Below are 19,095 nucleotides of genomic sequence, written 5' to 3' on the forward strand. Positions count from 1 at the left end.
GAGACAGCATCATCACCATACCTAGCATCGTCTTTATCACTATCAGTAGCAGAATCAGTGGAACCAAAATGCAGCGACCTCAGGCATACGCTGGGTATGGAATGCCTTATTTAAATCAGGTGAGCATTGCTATTATTTAACTATTAGGAACCCGCAGAATGTCTATGGTAAGAAGATGGCAAATATGTACAGACTCTTATGATTTCGTAAACTGATTATTTCATACAGAAATATAGATTTTTATCTCTGTTAACAGTATGCGGAAAAGAAATGACAATTATTCACCCCCTCTCCCTGCTGCACCCAAATCCCGCGTGGCGTCATAAACCCTTCTACTCACCACCCCGACGTCTCATGACATCACCGCCTCTCCTCACCAACTCACGCCAATCTTAATTTGAATGGCTAAGTGGTAATGCGTCGTTGCAGAAGTTCAGGGTTCGAATCCAGCAACCACATTAATTAATATTATGGGTATATTATCCATAAATACTACATTGCATATTGTTCACACTGAACATTAGAGATCCCGTGATATTGTTCCTAAAAGAGTGTGCCAAGTGTGTTGGCTTCCAATTACGCAAAATTTGAGGTACACAGAAAAACCCTCTCTCTATTCACGAGGGATTTGTTCTTGAAAATGCACACGATTGCAGAATTCGCTCATGAGGAAACCTAGTTCCAATTGGAAAAATGGGGTGACGTTCATTGTACGAGTGGTCACCCCAGTGGTTCCTTGCCTGGTATACGTAACGTCGGGGGTTCGATCCCAACTCAGACACCTGTATTTTTGGAGTTTGGATGTTCTCCCCGTGGTCAGATGGATTTTTCTCTGGGTACTCAGGTTTTTCGCCTCCATATTTAGAAACATGCATTTAGATGATTTGGCTGCGTTAAATTACCCCTCGATAAGCCACTTCATTGAGCTATCATTTGTGGCCAAGTCATATCTGACAAGTGGGCCTTACCTGGAAAAAAAATAGTTATAAACAACCATGTGTTTTTTGTAACTACCTTGGATGATGATTTTACTCTGATGGAGGGTGGTGGTGATGTTGATGAGCTTAGGAGGTTGACTCAGTAGATGCAGGTGTTTGATAGCAATGCACAGTTATGATTTTTTAGAACACGAGCCACAACACTTTCCTGCATTTTATGCAACTCAGTCGACTTGTTCATACCTAAATGTATAAACGAGTGGATTGTAAGTATAAAGTAAACCTGCACAATAGCGAGTTCCTAGTGGGATCACTGCATTGGTGGTCTGGCACCATGTACACTCGCAAATACTGAAGTCCAGTGGGTCACGAATAGGGAATTAGTATACATTTGTAGTGACATTACTGGATGTCTCAATGCTGTGGGTGCAGTACCGGCCCTAGAGGAGCACGGTGTGTGCTGCATAAGAGCCCTGGATGGCACCACGCTTTAAGTGCAATGCCAACCCTGCAGGATAGGGTGTGTGGGTGCCGACTGAAGGATAGGGTTGTGTGAGGCCATAGCATTTTGGTTGACCCCGGAGGACACGTGACCGGCTACGTTGACAGAGGGTCCCCAAGAGGCGCCTAGGGGGGGTCACATGGTTGGGACCCAGAACCTCCCAATAATTCTGGAAGGTGGACGTGGCCAAGGGCGAAACTGGCCATGACTCAGAGAATATAAGTCGGGTCCCAAGAGGGATCAGGGTTGTTGTTCATCCAGAAAAAAAACCCTTCATCTACAATCTCCATCCAACGAGTCTCCAACACGTGGACCCGGGCCGAAGTCGTTGGTCCCGGTCCATAGTAGCAGTTACGTAATCATGAGTGCAGTTAGCCAGGTGGTCACCACATAAGGTTGTTATTCTGTTAAGGGGAAGTTATCCCATGTGTTGGAACTAAATAAATGTATTGCCTCCAAAGTCTACATCTGCGACTCAGTTGAACCCATTACACATTTGTAATGACGACTTGGCACACTTCTCTTGAGATGGGACTTTATTCAAGACACGTTCACTTGACATCAGGCAATAGCCCCGAGTCTCCTGAGCATCTCCTTTATATACAAACCGAGGCCACGCCCCCCTTCTCGATCATTCTCGCTCACTCTGGATGCTAGCTCCACAGCAGACTCTACTGTCCTCTTTCGTGACCTGACCATGCTCCCTTCTCAATCATTCCCGTAGCCACCAGTCCCTTCGCACTCAACTGATACCCCTGTCATTACCTCCCGTGGCCGCCAGTGCATTCACACTGTAGGCTGATTCCCCTGTCATTATCTCCCATGGCCAATAGTCCTCTCACACCGCATGCAGGCTTTATTGTCATTATACATTTAGTTACTCGCGAAACCCACGGATTCAGAACTCGCGAATAGTGAGTGTTTACTGTACCCACAATTGAGTTAAGTGCATGAAGCCACATAGCAGCTTCGCTCCCTATTGAGAACGTATTGCAGACAGTGTCTATGAAACACCGCACCTTCCTTCATGAGAGTCTTGCAAAAAAAGAATGGTGCGAATAATAAATGTACACATAATGTGATCTGATATGTGTTATCAGCAGGTGTGGATTAGACTTCAAATGTTCTGGTTTTGACAGATGTTTGTTTCTCATCCTTTGGGAAACTACACTGCACCTGCAGCAGCTATAGTTTTGGGGTCTATCCTTGGACTGGTACTGTCTGCATTTAGTCTCTTTCTACTAAAGACAAAACGGAAATGGCTGACTTTGAAAAAAACATCGGAGCATTATGGTAAGTATAGTGTTCCATTATTATATCCAAAACGGGATGAATCTATAAAAATGTATTCTTATGCTACCATGGCGACACCGCTTGAGATCTTCCAGGTGCATGCTCTAAGTAATGATATTCAGAGACTAACTGTTACATAATAAGATAATTGTTTAGTCATTTCTCACCATACATATTTTGACACAAAAGAGTAAGGTGTTCCCTATATTTGATTGTTAAAATACACCATACCCATGTACTCTACTATCTCATTATGCGAGACCAGAACTTAATGAGCCATCTTGCATCAGTTTAATTGTTGTATATTTGCAGCCACTGCAACATTAATCTCAATTTCGTGCCACAAAACAAGACTCCAAATCCTGAGTTCTATATGCGTGCATATTCACAATCAGTAGTTTAGTCAACGACATGAATCTCATATTCTTGGTTCTTTCGGTAAAGTCACGTAGAAGGGAAACAATAAAATGATAAAAATATAAAACAATAAAATTATCACGACGCTTCGACTGCAACACAAGCAAGCATCATCAAGTGTGAAAACCACAGCAAAATGATTGCTTGTGTTGCAGTCGAAACGTCGTGAGAATTGTATTGTTTATTATTTTTATTATTTTATTGTTTCCCTTCTACGTGGCTTTACTGAAAGAACCAAGAATATGAATCCCTGCATTCATGAAAGCTTTAAATCAAAATACATGAATCTCACTCAATACTCTGCCAATGAAATTACCAGAATTTTTTACGATGTTAAACGCTTTCAAAACAAATGCAGTTAACTCTTGATCAGCGTCTAGTTAATCGCAGCTCACCTTGAGGGAACTGTTCATCACTCCAATAGACAAGCGCACCTCTACCAAACACGCTCAGTGATAGTGTTGAACAAGAGAAAGTATAAATAGTAACATGATGCAGGATCTGATGAAGAATCAGATACAAACTGAGAGAGCACTTCATGTATTGGAGACTTGTAGGAATCTAATAAGGCCTAGAATATTAGATGAGATTACAATTTGACTAATGTTTCCATCATAAAAGTTTCCTTTAAAATGTTACTAACTTGCAAATCCAGATATTATGAAAATTGTAATTGTCTATCGTTCTGCCACTATGACATGTGTGTTCCGGAATTACAATGTCTGTGCCTCCAATATATTTGGACATTTTTCTTCAATAAATAATATTTGTTTTCATAGGAAATGAATGCCTTAACCTTCAATATAAACATTTTAGCAGCACGTAGGCTTTCCCGATCAATATGAATAATCTCAGATCTAATGTATCCTAATCATAGGTTTCGGGGAGGGACAACAACGTGAACATAAACTCATTCCACTATGTTACCTGTGAATAACCCAACTAATAATTGGTAATGCATATTCTCAGGTTAACATGATCCATTGTAATTTATATTACTACATTAAACCCCTTATAGTCCTGGCACCTGATATGCTCACAATGATGGCTTCACATTTACTCTCTTTACGACTGAAACAGGAAGACTTCTTCACAATTTTTGATGATCACCTGACAAAGCTGGTTGTAATCACCAGCGAAACGTCATATTCAAATTGTAAATATTGTGGGTTTAAGGTCCAACACAGCAGTGTGCTGAATTAGTAACTAATTGGCATATTTTGTGAACTTAAACCTTGCTAATTGGCTGTGTCAGGTGTCGGGTTTAACGAAACATTTATATCAATCTAACCCAAAATTATTTTTATGGACAGCTATGTTTGTTGACTATGAGCTGAGATTTTTGGTGGCCATCGAAAATTTTCCTACCTTTGACAACATGTTAGAGGTTCCCAAATCCATATTTTTCAACAGGCTTTGTTCTTTAAAAAAACCCCTTTACACATTTGCTCAGATAAACCGGTTAGACGTATTATATGAGGTTATATTTATTACTTGTCCTTTACTAAGAGATCATGGAATTGCGGTAGAAAAGAAGATGGTTATATGATGCTTGCAATAACGTGAAATTAATATTTGTTTAGGAAGATACAAGGAATATCATATTCGGAAGAACTGTTCAGCAGTGGCAGGTGTAGAGATAAGCCAGAAGGCTACTACAGGGAATGATGAACGTAGATCATTGCTGAGGAGTCGAGTGGAAACGGCAAGGGAACGGGAGAAAATCAATTTGTGGTGGAGACACTGAAAATGCTTTTTAACACCGGGACACTGATTAGCGTCCATCAGCACAATGTGGGGAACGACTTTGCTGCTTTCTTGGTCTGCAGTTTCACAGCACTCTGCTACACTTCTATTTTAGTTGTTTCCTACTGATTACTTCTGATTGGACACTAACGTTCAATACTACTTTTCATTCGGCAACACTGCAGCCACTTATTTGTGACATTTTCAAAACAGTATTAAAATGTTCGTAGTATAAATGACCTCTTTGAATTGAATATGGGTTCCAATAATTGAATGTTTTGCTCTGCTACCAGAAGGAAATTATCAACCATATGAAGTATTAAGTGAATCGTTTGTAACTTAATTTTACGGCATTTATTTCACAGGCATTGCTTATAGAAAGAATAATGATGAAGGCGAAGAACTTGCTGCTCTTGTGTTCATTGAAGTTCAGGTACAATCAACGCAGCATGTTTACACATTGACTCCAACATTCATTATTCATTGTGTAGGCTTACTCACAAGGACAGCTGTGGGCTTCATCCCTCATTAATCAGATCCCGTGTTCTCCACTACAGGGGAGCCAGAAGAGTGAAACAATGAAACTCATCCGAGAGAACCAAGAGAATCTCAAGGCCTGGATCGGAGTAGATCCCTCACACCTCCTGGAGCATCTCAAGGACTATGAGTGGATTCCTCACCACGTTTACAACGCAGCCAGGAAGAGGCACGGAGAGGAGTGTGTGGAGCACATACTGGACCACTTCTTAAAAAAAGGAGACACAGGCTGTAAGGAACTGTGGGAAGCACTCTTCTTTGTGAGGAAGCACTATTTGCAGCTGTGGAGGTGGCTTCACAACCGAGGTATGACCCACGTTCATTATAACAAGAGTTGCGTACTGGCAGTGAATTGATTTTGTATGGCTTTTGTTACAATTGTAGTGAATCTTTTCAGAGACGCGATTTATGATGCAACAACGTTAATTCTACACTTCGTGCAACACCGTTACACACGAGACTAAATACACCTATCTCTCTTGTTACACATAGGACCACAATACACCTATTTCTCTCGCATACAGGATAACTATAATCGGGTCAGAGCAACCAACGTGCTGCCTGACCCACGATGTCGAAGACAAAGACGTAGATATATCACTTGGGTTCCACTTTACCTGCAGATAGGCCCGTTATACGATCGGAGCTCCCCTTTTATCCTTCCCAGCGCGGCCTGGCTCCACCCTCGGCCCCGCCTACCTCTGGAATTACACCACACCTGTTCCCTCTCTGGCTCTGCTCTTAACCACGCCCCCTTCGGGAACTCTCTAGACGTTTCTCAGCTCCTCTTTCCGTGTCCCGTCGTTCACCCTTGGCCCACATTCCTCACCCCAGCCCATCACGTGCTTAACCCGCTGATGGGGTGACTCGTCCTCGCATGCCCCCCCCCTGCCGCCAGCCACCCCCACCACACTCCCCCAGTGACCGACTCTGTGGCGATTACCTGCGGCGCTGGCAGAGGCTGTTATCCCCTACTCTGTCGGTAGTACTCATCTGGCTTCCTTCTGCTAGCACCCAGTACCATGCCCCTAGTGGCGCATTGAATGGTACTGCATGGTGTGTGAGGCTCTGTGCCCATTTCTGCAGCACTTGGCGCTACGCGCCATAGTGATCCATTTAACATCACTACACAATGAACAAGGAATAAAAGTCATTCATATGCTTGGATTCCGTACAACTTTGCAGCTTGTGCTTGCCCTTTCAAATAATTAATCAGTTATGTTCCGTGCCACAAAACAAGATGGCACTCACCAAGTGGCATGTGACTGAACAGCTTCATGTTAAATGCCGTAATGCTTGAGTACAATTATGAACCCATCTCTGCTTCGCCTCTTGATTCTTTTAGCACACTTGTGGTAAAAGTCAATAGCAATGAAAAACATACCCGTGACATTTATTCAACGCTGTCAATCACAGGTGACGCAATACAGTGCATTCGAGAGAATAAGTCAGCTCTGAAGCTGTGGATCAGTAGGGACCCACACCATCTCCTACAGCATCTGAAAAGACAAACATTCATCCCTAATGCCGTCTTCGCTAAAGCCAAGGGCATGAATGGCGGCGAGAAGGGTGCAGAGCTACTTCTAAATTACTTCATCAAGAGAGGCAATGATGATTGCCTCCAGCTGCTGATTTCCCTGCAAGCCGTGCAAGATGAGTATCCTGAAGTCAAACAGTGGCTGGGCTCTCTTGGTAAGAAATTATTTTATTTATAATGCCTTACACCTCTTTCATGTAAACAACGGGAAAGATGATCATTTGGAGGACAAGCAGACAATCGTAACTCTGCCACAGCAGCCCTGTAATCTTAACACGTAGGTTTTTGCAACATCATGATTCATTTTGATTTAAAGCTTTCGTGACTACAGAAATTCATATTCTTAGTTCTTTCGGTAAAGTCACGTTGAAGGGAAACAACAAAATAATAAAATATATATAACAATAAAAATTCTCACGACGTTTCAACCATAACACAAACGGTCGTCTTCAGGTGTGTTGGTTTGCATAAATTTATTTTTAAAACGGAGCATTTATTTATAAAAAAAAAACGTTAGCGCCACGCGCAGCGATTTGGCAGTTTATTTAGAACTAGTCCATCTATATTCTGAAAAGAGGAGGGGGGAGACGAATTTTTTTTATGTATGCTGTCTGAAAGGCACTGTAAGCGTGAACAATCAATTAAGACTTGAAATGGTTTATCAAATCTTTCCAATGATTGCTAAGATAGAATCCATCTTCTCGGTTGAAATTGTCTCTGTGCTTGTATATGTGGATAGCCTCATGAACGAATCTCTCATGGTAGCCAGATGGCTTACAAAGAACCTCTGTCTTGGAAAAGTCAATGGCATGTGAGCCTACTGAATTATAACAATGATCTGCCACGGCCGAGGTGTTGGTCCTACCGTGTTTAAGGTCTGCTTTGTGTTCACGAATGCGGTCCGAGACATGGCGTTTGGTTTCTCCAAAGTAACTACTACCACAGAGGCAACTTAGTTTGTAGACACCAGGGTATTGTATGTCCGGAATCACATCTTTTACGGACGGAACCAGATCACGGATTTTATGTAATGTGTTGAAACGGACCTGGATCTTGTGTTTATTCAAGATTTTGGATATCTTTTTTGTGATCCCCGCAATGTAGGGTAAAGTGATGGTTTTGAAAGGCTCCTCAAGAGTGTCCTTCTTCATGGTTTGAGTGATAGCTTTGCGGATTGTATAGTCGTGTTGGTGAGAGGGGCCTGCTGTTCAGCACACCGGTGCTGGTGAGAGAGGCCTGCTGTTCAGCACACCCGTGTTGAGGGGCCTGCTGTTCAGCACACCCGTGCTGGTGAGAGGGGCCTGCTGTTGAGGGGCCTACTGTTCAGCACACCCGTGTTGGTGAGAGAGGCCTGCTGTTCAGCACACCCGTGTTGAGGGGCCTACTGTTCAGCACACCCGTGCTGGTGAGAGGGGCCTGCTGTTCAACAGACCCGTGCTGGTGAGAGGGGCCTACTGTTCAGCACACCCGTGCTGGTGAGAGGGGCCTGCTGTTCAACACACCCGTGCTGGTGAGAGGGGCCTGCTGTTCAACACACCCGTGCTGGTGAGAGGGGCCTGCTGTTCAACACACCCATGCTGGTGAGAGGGGCCTGCTGTTCATCACACCCGTGCTGGTGAGAGAGGCCTACTATTCATCACACCCGTGCTGGTGTGAGGGGCGTGCTGTTCATCACCCCCGTGTTGGTGAGAGGGGCCTGCTGTTCACTTCCATGCTGGTGAGAGAGGCCTACTGTTCATCACACCCGTGTTGGTGAGAGGGGCCTGCTGTTCACCACTCCCATGCTGGTGAGAGGGGCCTACTGTTCAACACACCAGTGCTGGTGAGGGAGTCCTGCTGTTCAGCACACCCGTGCTGGTGCGAAGATGGCGCTGATGATGGTAGCCTCAGCCGGTCGGTGCGCCCTGTTTTGTCTTGTTTTGTCTGTCAATTCAGTGTTTTGCCAAGATTTTCGGAGTTCTCTAACAAGAGACGAACTTTTAAATATCAGGGAAACAACTCCTGTGGATTTAATTCCTACTTTTCTGCTTCCAGCGGCAGAATTAGTAGGCATTCTATTCAATGCCGCGCTAGGCTTTGCTCAAGCAACGAAACGCCGCCCAAGGGGTAAACGGTCGGGGGCTCTAGTACGGCTACGCAGACGCGGGATCCGAACAGTGCTTCCGAGCTTTTTCCTCTCCAACGTACGTTCACTGTACAACAAAATGGATGAACTTCAGCTACTGATGGTAAAAAACAAAGACTTTCTTTCAGCTTCTGCATTGTGCTTCACGGAAACATGGCTGTGTGATTTGATTCCGGACACTTCGCTACAACTAGCAGGATTCCATCTTGTAAGATCGGATCGTGACATAGCACTCTCCGGCAAGACGAAAGGCGGTGGTATTTGTTTTTACATTAACAGTGGCTGGTGTGTAGATGTCACAGTGATTCTGCAACATTGTTCTCCACTCCTTGAATCAATTTTTATAACCTGTAAACCGTTTTACTCGCCTCGCGAGTTCGCGTCGCTCATTTTGGTCGGAGTTTATTTGCCGCCTTGTCCTCAGGTTAAAGAGGCCCAACGCATGCTCGCCGATCAGATTCTGAGTGTGGAGCGAGCAAATCCAGATTCGTTGGTTATCGTACTTGGCGACTTTAACAAAGGTAATCTCAGCCACGAACTCCCCAAATACATACAATTCATTAAATGCCCAACCAGAGAAGGGAACACTCTGGATCACTGTTACACTACAGTCAGTAGAGCCTACCACGCCGTCCCCCGAGCAGCACTAGGACACTCTGACCATGCCATGGTCCACCTGATTCCTGCATACAGGCAGAAACTAAAACTCTGTAAACCTGCTGTGAGGACATCTAAACAGTGGACCAGTGAGGCTGTGGAAGATTTGCGGGCGTGCTTAGACTGTACTGACTGGGATATGTTCACGACTGCTACCAATAGTCTAGATGAACTCACAGAGGCTGTGACGTCCTACATCAGCTTCTGTGAGGACTGCTGTATCCCAACACGTACCAGGGTGAACTTTAACAACAATAAGCCCTGGTTCTCAGCAAAGCTCAGAAGGTTGAGGTTGGAGAAGGAGGAAGCGTTTAGGAGTGGAGATAGAGACAGATTCAAGGAGTCGAAGAACAGGTTTAGCAAAGCGGTGAGAGAGGCTAAACGACTGTACTCAGAGAGACTAAAACACCAGTTCTCTACAAACGACGCTGCTTCTGTCTGGAGAGGGCTCAGGCAGATCACCAACTACAAACCCAGAGCCCCCCACACCACTAACGACTCCCGCCTAGCCAACGACCTGAACGAGTTCTACTGTAGATTTGAAAGACAATTGGACTGTCCTGAACCACCCCTTCCAACCCAAGAGGCCCCATCCCCCACCAATACTACAGAGACGACTATCTCCTTTCAGGAGGGAGAAGTTAATAGACTTTTCAAGAGGCAGAATCCACGCAAAGCAGCCGGGCCGGACTCTGTCTCTCCAGCCACCCTCAGGCACTGCGCTGACCAGCTGTCTCCGGTGTTCACCAACATCTTTAACACCTCCCTGGAGACATGCCATGTACCAGCCTGTCTCAAGTCCTCCACCATCATCCCTGTGCCCAAAAAGCTAAGGCCAACAGGACTAAATGATTACAGACCGGTCGCCCTTACATCTGTGGTAATGAAGTCTTTTGAGCGCCTGGTCCTGGCACACCTCAAAGCCATCACAGACCCTCTCCTGGACCCCCTTCAGTTTGCCTACAGAGCCAACAGGTCTGTGGACGATGCAGTTAACATGGCCCTCCACTTCACCCTACAGCATCTGGACGCCCCAGCATCCTACGCCAGGATCCTGTTTGTGGACTTCAGCTCTGCCTTCAACACCATCATCCCTGCCCTGCTTCAGGACAAGCTCTTCCAGCTGAACGTGCCATACACCACCTGTAAATGGATCACAGACTTCCTGTCTGACAGGAAGCAGTGCGTTAAGCTGGGAACACAAGTCTCTGGCTCCAGGTCCATCAGCACCGGAACTCCTCAGGGCTGCGTCCTTTCCCCTCTGCTCTTCTCCCTGTATACCAACAGCTGCACCTCCAATCATCTGTCCGTCAAACTATTGAAGTTTGCGGATGACACCACCCTCATTGGGCTGATCTCTGGTGGGGATGAGTCTGACTATAGGTGGGAAGCTGACAATCTGGTGACCTGGTGTAGCCAGAACAACTTAGAGCTAAATGCTCTAAAGACAGTTGAGATGGTTGTGGACTTCAGGAAGAATACAGCACCACTCACCCCCATCACCCTGTTAGACTCCCCAGTAAAAATTGTAGAGTCCTTCCGCTTCCTGGGCACTATTCTCTCCCGGGACCTCAAGTGGGAATTGAACATCAGCTCCCTCACCAAGAAAGCTCAACAGAGGATGTACTTTCTACGGCAGCTGAAGAAATTCAACCTGCCAAAGACAATGATGGTGCAATTCTATACAGCGATCATTGAATCCATCCTCACCTCCTCCATAACCGTCTGGTACGCTGCTGCCACTGCCAAGGACAAGAGCAGACTGCAGCGTATCATCCACACTGCTGAGAAGGTAATTGCCTGCAATCTACCGACCCTCGAGGACCTGCACACGACAAGGTCTATGAGGCGAGCGAGGAAGATTATGGCCGATTTCTCCCACCCTGGACACTCTCTGTTTCAGCTACTCCCCTCCGGCAGAAGGCTTCGGTCCATCAGGACCAAAACCTCACGCCATAAAAACAGTTTCTTCCCATCTGCTGCTGGCCTGTTAAACAAGGCCAAGGGCTAACACTGTTTTTAACATTTGATCTACATAACGACACGTTGCTGATATTAACTATGTTTCCCTATTTGTATTTTTAAATTATATCTTAAAGCTATTTTATATTCGATATTTATTTAATTTTATATACTTCAGCCCCTTAGTGTTAGACTTTTAACCCTTATTATAGTAAGACTTGTTTAAAACTTATTTAAGATTTTAGATTCCTATATGTTGAATGTATGCACCATCCTGCCAAAGTAAATTCCGTGTCGGTGTGAACTTACATGGCGAATAAAACCCTTTCTGATTCTGATCCTTTCTGATTCTGATTAGCCCTAAGAGCTTGGTGTACGTGCTTGAGTTCACTGCCTATGTGTTCCTGGTCGGATATGCATTGGGCTCTATGATACAGAGTCTTTTTGAGAGAATTCTTCTGTAATGGATGGTGGTGGGAATCCGGTTTCAGATAAGCATCCGTATGGGTAGCTTTCCTGTAGACAGAGTGGCTCATTGAACCATCAGGTCTCTTTTTAATTAGGACATCCAAAAAAGGTAGCTTGCCATCTATTTCGACTTCCATGGTAAATCTGATGGCTGGGTGTATGGAATTGATGTGGTCGAAGAATTGGTCTAGAGCAGGCCGGCCATGTGACCAGATGACAAAAGTGTCATCCACGTACCTCTTCCATAAGGTTGGGCGCAGAGTGGCAGTCTGGATGGCGTCAGTCTCAAATTTCTCCATGAAAATGTTAGCTATAACCGGAGAAAGGGGGGACAGGGAAATACCCTTGATTGTCGATACCAGGTGAGTAGAATTTTGTACCACAGAGGTGGTTTTTCCAGTGAAAGGACGCAGGATTTCAGACAAAAAAACGGGCTAGTTTGTAGGTGGGGGAGTTGATAGTAGAGACGATGGGACGAAGGGGTGTATCTACTTTATGTATTTTTGGTAAGCCGTATAATCTTTGTGGCCTGGCAGCAGAAGGTTTCAACGAAAACTTTTTAGATTGATCAATTAATGCGGTTGAATCAGAAATTATTTTGTTGATTTGTGTGACGAGGCTGTTGGTGGGATCTCTTTTTATTTTTGTATAACTACCATCGTCGAGTAATTCTTTAATTTTGTTGTTGTATTCTATTTTATCCATGATGACAGTAGCATTGCCTTTGTCAGCTGAGAGGACTACAATATCATCCCTCTATTTTAATTTATATAATTCAAAACGCTCATCTTTGCTGAGGTTGCTAGCTGGCATCTTAGCGTTTTTGAGGGTTGCAGCGATTTCAGATCTTGCTACGTCTGCAGCGATGTGACACCATTGTGACACCATTGCAATAATTGAAGACTTGGTTCATCAATGACTAAACACTGAGGTACCCCCCCTGGTGAGACAGTGTTTAACCAATACATACTTCACTTGGAATGGAACTTTCTACAAACAAACTGAGGGCACCCCAATGGGCTCCCCCCTTTCTCCGGTTATAGCTAACATTTTCATGGAGAAATTTGAGACTGACGCCATCAAGGCTGCCACTCTGCGCCCAACCTTATGGAAGAGGTACGTGGATGACACTTTTGTCATCTGGCCACATGGCCGGCCTGCTCTAGACCAATTCTTCGACCACATCAATTCCATACACCCAGCCATCAGATTTACCATGGAAGTCGAAATAGATTGCAAGCTACCTTTTTTGGATGTCCTAATTAAAAAGAGACCTGATGGTTCAATGAGCCACTCTGTCTATAGGAAAGCTACCCATACGGATGCTTATCTGAAACCGGATTCCCACCACCATCCATCACAGGAGAATTCTCTCATCAAGACTCTGTATCATAGAGCCCAATGCATATCCGACCAGGAACACATAGGCAGTGAACTCAAGCACGTACACCAAGCTCTTAGAGCTAATGGTTACTCCGACTATACAATCCGCAAAGCTATCACTCAAACCATGAAGAAGGACCCTCTTGAGGAGCCTTTCAAAACCATCACTTTACCCTACATTGCGGGGATCACATAAAAGATCTCCAAAATCTTGAATAAACACAAGATCCAGGGCCGTTTCAACACATTACATAAAATCCGTGATCTGGTTCCGTCTGTAAAAGATGTGATTCCGGACATACAATACCCTGGTGTCTACAAACTAAGTTGCCTCTGTGGTAGTAGTTACATTGGAGAAACCAAACGCCATGTCTCGGACCGCATTCGTGAACACAAAGCAGACCTTAAACACGGTAGGACCAACACCTCGGCCGTGGCAGATCATTGTTATAATTCAGTAGGCTCACATGCCATTGACTTTTCCAAGACAGAGGTTCTTTCTAAGCCATCTGGCTACAATGAGAGATTCGTTCATGAGGCTATCCACATGTACAAGCACAGAGACAATTTCAACCGAGAAGATGGATTCTATCTTAGCAATCATTGGAAAGATTTGATAAACCATTTCAGGTCTTAATTGATTGTTCACGCTTAAAGTGGCTTTCAGACAGCATACATAAAAAAAAAAAATTCGTCTCCCCCCTCCTCTTTTCAGAATATAGATGGACTAGTCCTAAATAAACTGCCAAATCGCTGCACGTGGCGCTAACGTTTTTAACAAATAAATAAAAGCGCCGTTTTTTTAATTTATTTATGCAAACCAACACACCTGAAGACGACCGTTTGTGTTATGGTCGAAACGTCGTGAAAATTTTTATTGTTTTATATATATTTTATTATTTTGTTGTTTTCCTTCAACGTGACTTTACCGAAAGAACTAAGAATATCATGATTCATAATTCATTTTTGGGTTGGGCCACGGAATAATAGCACCAAATCTGTGTCGTTAGATCTGTGTACTAGCGATTAATACGACAATTATTATTGATTCATCTCACTGATAAGTTGTAGGGCAATCCTCAAGACCAAACTCATCAATTCGATTTAACATTATTAAAAACAGCAAACATCATCAAGACAATGTTTGGGAAGTCATACACGCAATGTCACCTTATCCAGCTAGGTATCATGACCATAAGAGGTTTTTGGGTTAGATCATCTAGATATAAATGTGCCGTTAAACCTGCCACCACCCGATGCAGCCAATTTTAGTAAGGTTTGTCACATTTACAAAACATGCCAATTCGTTACAACTTCAGCACACCGGTGTGTTGGAGAGTAAACCCACATTATACTTATGCAGTACAACTACTCATGAAGTTTGTGGATGTTTGGTCATTCATAGATCCTATAAAGTTTTGATTCTTTGGTTTAATCATGGATGCATGACACAAAGTTGACTTTAAGAACGTGGTAGTTTTATCCAAACAATTTTTTTTTTTACTTGCAAAAATGATCTAATGCACACATTGAGATTGATAAAATGTACATAATACATATTTGAGCTGATAAGTTAAGTGTGGCTTGGCGTATATACATGTGAAAATCCCGTGTAATATTCAACAAATCTATTATACCAAGTGTAACACTTAGTTTAAAGCTTTAGTGACCATTTAATGCTATCCTTCTGCAGGCTAAATCTTAGCTTAAAGCTTTCGTGACTGCAGGAATTCATATTATTTGGGTATTTTGGTCAAGTCACGTAGATAGGGTCAAAGAAAATAACAAAAAAATAACAAAAAACTACGACGTTTCGATCACAACACAAGCGATTGTCATCAGCAGGAGGAAAAAAGATGACGATCGCTTGTGTTGTGATCGCAACGTCGTAGTATCTTGTATTTTTGTTGTTATCTTCTTTGAACCTACTGTATCTACGTGACTTTACCGAAAGACCCAAATAATATACTTCTGCAGGCTAGCATATTCTTGAGTATATTTTAACCTGTTGAGACAGTGCTTAGCTACACTTCTATTTTAGTTCTGTTTAACTTTGGTTTAGCACAAACTTGCTGTTACTGTCTAGAAGTGAAATTTCCTTGGTCGTTGAGAATGCTCTGCTCTCCAGAAAAACAACTCCATGTCCTTGTTGTGGAAGATGGGCAACATCATGAGTGACCTTTCTGGAAGTGATGGCTCCAAAGATCGGTTTCATGAGTGTGGGACATTTTGTGTAGTCTTAACTTTACCTTCATACAGATGATGATCACGAGAGACAATGTTGTCCACAACAGGGCATTGGGAGCCTTGGTAATGTGGGTTACTAGAGGCAGATGAGATTCAGATGCCAATGGAACGTGCACACAATGGAAAAGGAGCAATTACCACGTGATGCCATGTCCCAGCAACCACACCATGATAGTGACGACAAACATTACTTCCAGTTTGAAAATAAGATGTTGTTGCAATTTGATCACAAATGTACGAGTGATTCTAGAAAGGTATTGGCAAGATAGCATAAGCAATGCATTAGTTGGCAAGAGAACATGATCTGTAAGCGGTTTAGATATCGTTAGATAAACACGTTTGCGCTGGGTGGGACGTGTGTACACAATGGGTCATGGCCAATCGTTGAGACAGGCATTGGTGTGGTCTCCAGAAGTGTAACAACAAAGGGAAGACCGACGTGTAGATAGTGAGATAAAGTTTAAGCAGATCTTGAGGTCGCTTATCAACTGTGTAGCAACTGCATGATTTGGCAGAGGGTTGAAGGTACTGGGGATGCGTGGTAGCATCAAGAGACATCTTGATCTTTATTGCAATTGTTCAAACTAAATTCCTGTTCATGTCTGTAGAACATTTTATAAAGTTTGTAATGTAAATATCCTCCATCACTCTCATCTCAGTGTCTCACATTCTGTGTTTATCATCATTATTATTCAGTTCTAATAAGGTAATTTGCTGCTATGAAGTGAGAAAATATTTAACCACACCAACTGTCCACTTAAATCAATGGTAACCTAGTAGTATTGTATTTATTCACAGGTAGTACCAAAACAAAGAGCAATGGAATCAGTGTGCCACCTGTTGATGTGCTTTCAAATGGAATTCAGGTAAACTAGATGCAGTTTGCATGCACATTGAACACTCTTCATTTGTTTAGTATATATGCTTAGGATGAAGCATGCTTTGGAATCCATTGCACATATAAATAACAAACATAACTCCCATGTTCTCTAATTCACGACCACAATCAGAGTGACACATTGAAACTCATCCAAGAAAACAAGGGGAATTTCAAGGAATGGATTGGAGCGGATACATCGCACTTCCTGAAATTTTTTGACGAATCACATTCTATTCCACACGAAGTTTGCCAAGCAGCCAAGAACAAGCATGGAGAGGAGTGTGTGGATGTTATACTAGATCACTTCTTTAACCAAGAAGAGACGGCGTTGTGGGAACTGTGGAAAGGTCTCTACTATGTGAGGAGGAACTACGAGCCACTAAAGAGCTGGTTTCAGAAGCACGGTATGACCCACACTAATAATACATCGTGCATATGCACGGATACTGTACAACTGTACAATTTTCCAATATTAATTTTCAAAATGGTTGAATACTGTAATAAAAAATGTTGCCTGCTCCTTTATTCTTTTGGCACATTTTGGAATAACAGGATAGTTAAACGAAAAGACAATGCATATGAAAAGATAAATGTAAAATGCATCCATAGTTCTGTTTGTCACAGGTGAGTCCGTGCGGTCCATTAAAGAGAAGAAGTTGGATCTGAAGTTGTGGATCGCTAAAGACCCCCGACATCTCCTGCTGCAGCTGACGAGTCGAGGACAAATTCCCAATAAGATCTTCACTCAAGCCAAGGGCATGAATAATGTTGAGAAGTCTGCAGAGGCACTGCTCAACTACTTCATATCCAGAGGCAATGACGACTGCCTCCAGCTGCTGTTTGCTCTGCAAGCCGTGCAGGACAAGTATCCTGAAGTCACGCAGTGGCTGGGCTCTCTTGGTGAGAAATCACTACATTTTAAACGCCTTCCTGCTTTTTTATGTAAATAACGGCCAATTGAACACTGGGTGACCAAGTGGCCAGCACACTCACGAAGGAGTCAGTTGTCAACGAGTCGACAGTTTTAACCCTGCTTAATAGCCCTGTAATCGATTTCTATGAGGCATCCTCAGCTATATTATATCCACTGCTGAATGAATGCATCCCCAAGCCACTGTTAATCCACATAGTCATGTGATACATTCCATATAGCTCCAGAACCTTAGCCAATTCTACTCCTCCAACTCAACGCTGTGCACACCCTTTGGTGCATTCCCTCCTCTGTCTGCCACTCCATCGCTAGTCTCCACCACCAGGCTCCCAATCCTCCTAGTGACCTGTCTCACCAAAGCCTAATTTATTTTCTCAGCAGTCTAAAACATTGCATCTACTTCCAAAATTGTATGCATGTATGTTTCACTTCTTACGGACCATACGCATACATGTATGTTGAACGTCTTTCAGACCATACACAGCTTTTGTTATTTTCAGTTTATTTTTTTAATTTTAAATTTATTATTTTTAGTTTCTATCTCCGTGACTTTACCGAAAGAACCAAGAATATGCATACATGTGTTCCACTTTCTGTCTATGTCCATGTGTCAGATCCATGTCATGTCAGGTAATGTACAATTAATTAAATTGTTATTCTTCAGGAAAATGGGTGCTACTTTTCAGGATTGAGTTCCGTTCTCCAAAAGCACTCCAACCTCACCTTGTCCATCTCTAAGGCTGAAACAGCATTAACTTTGTCTTTTTTTACTGCAGTGTTTTTCAAAAGGCTTTGCAAGAAGACGAGCTTGTTTCTGAACAAGTATACCAACTCTTCGCTGCAAGAAAAAATTCGATCTTATAAACGGGAGCTGATCCAGGCACTGCACTCCAACGTGATACCCCTGCTGTCTCAACTACAGAGCCAAAATATATTCACTGACTTCAATGTGCAGGTATGTCCATGGTCTGGTGTAGTAATTAAAGGGGGATCAGGATCAAATTGAAAATGTTAAATTACAAGGTGAGAGAGTAGAATGGTGTGCAGTCTGCCATTAACATGAAGATACGACGGCCCTCATTAACATGTTCCATGTAGGTGATCCAAGTATTCTATGAACATGTCTAACGTTTGTCCTCGGAAGTATTTCATTATAAAAAATAACATCACATTCCTATCTGCAGAATAAAAAAAACCTCACACGGCACATGATGGGTAACATTATGAGACAACCTCACGCATGATGACGTCATTGGATCGCAAACGGGGAGGTGCCTTGTCAGCGAGGCCAGATGCAAAGTGAAGCCTTTTGGGACTAGCTGCCTCCAACTCTATGGTGACTTTTTAATCAATTTGGCCAACATCCTTCAAGACGAGTCCCTAATAGCAGCGAAACTTTATAATAAACTCTTGCTCACATTGATTTGTGCCCCCAGTTGGATAATTTTAACATCATCAACGGATTGTGTTGT

The 19,095-nt window shown here is 43.3% G+C and overlaps 1 protein-coding gene across 3 annotated transcripts in view; it reads left to right on the plus strand.

Moving 5' to 3' along the window:
• The window catches only part of LOC142905284 (uncharacterized), a 48,745-nt gene that overhangs the window by 20,338 nt on the left and 9,312 nt on the right, over positions 1-19,095 (plus strand). For all 3 annotated transcript variants that reach the window (XM_076064143.1, XM_076064145.1, XM_076064144.1), the window contains 8 exons: positions 2,623-2,733; positions 5,262-5,329; positions 5,454-5,739; positions 6,850-7,125; positions 16,611-16,678; positions 16,823-17,096; positions 17,317-17,592; positions 18,400-18,578. In XM_076064143.1, the coding sequence (XP_075920258.1) occupies positions 2,623-2,733; positions 5,262-5,329; positions 5,454-5,739; positions 6,850-7,125; positions 16,611-16,678; positions 16,823-17,096; positions 17,317-17,592; positions 18,400-18,578 (1,538 nt within the window). The remainder of the gene's footprint in view (positions 1-2,622; positions 2,734-5,261; positions 5,330-5,453; positions 5,740-6,849; positions 7,126-16,610; positions 16,679-16,822; positions 17,097-17,316; positions 17,593-18,399; positions 18,579-19,095) is intronic.

This window comes from Petromyzon marinus, unplaced genomic scaffold (assembly GCF_048934315.1).
Source record: "Petromyzon marinus isolate PM22_M1 ecotype Great Lakes invasive population unplaced genomic scaffold, UKy_Petmar_22M1.pri1.0 PM_Scaffold_34, whole genome shotgun sequence".
In the NCBI taxonomy this organism is placed as follows: domain Eukaryota; kingdom Metazoa; phylum Chordata; class Hyperoartia; order Petromyzontiformes; family Petromyzontidae; genus Petromyzon; species Petromyzon marinus.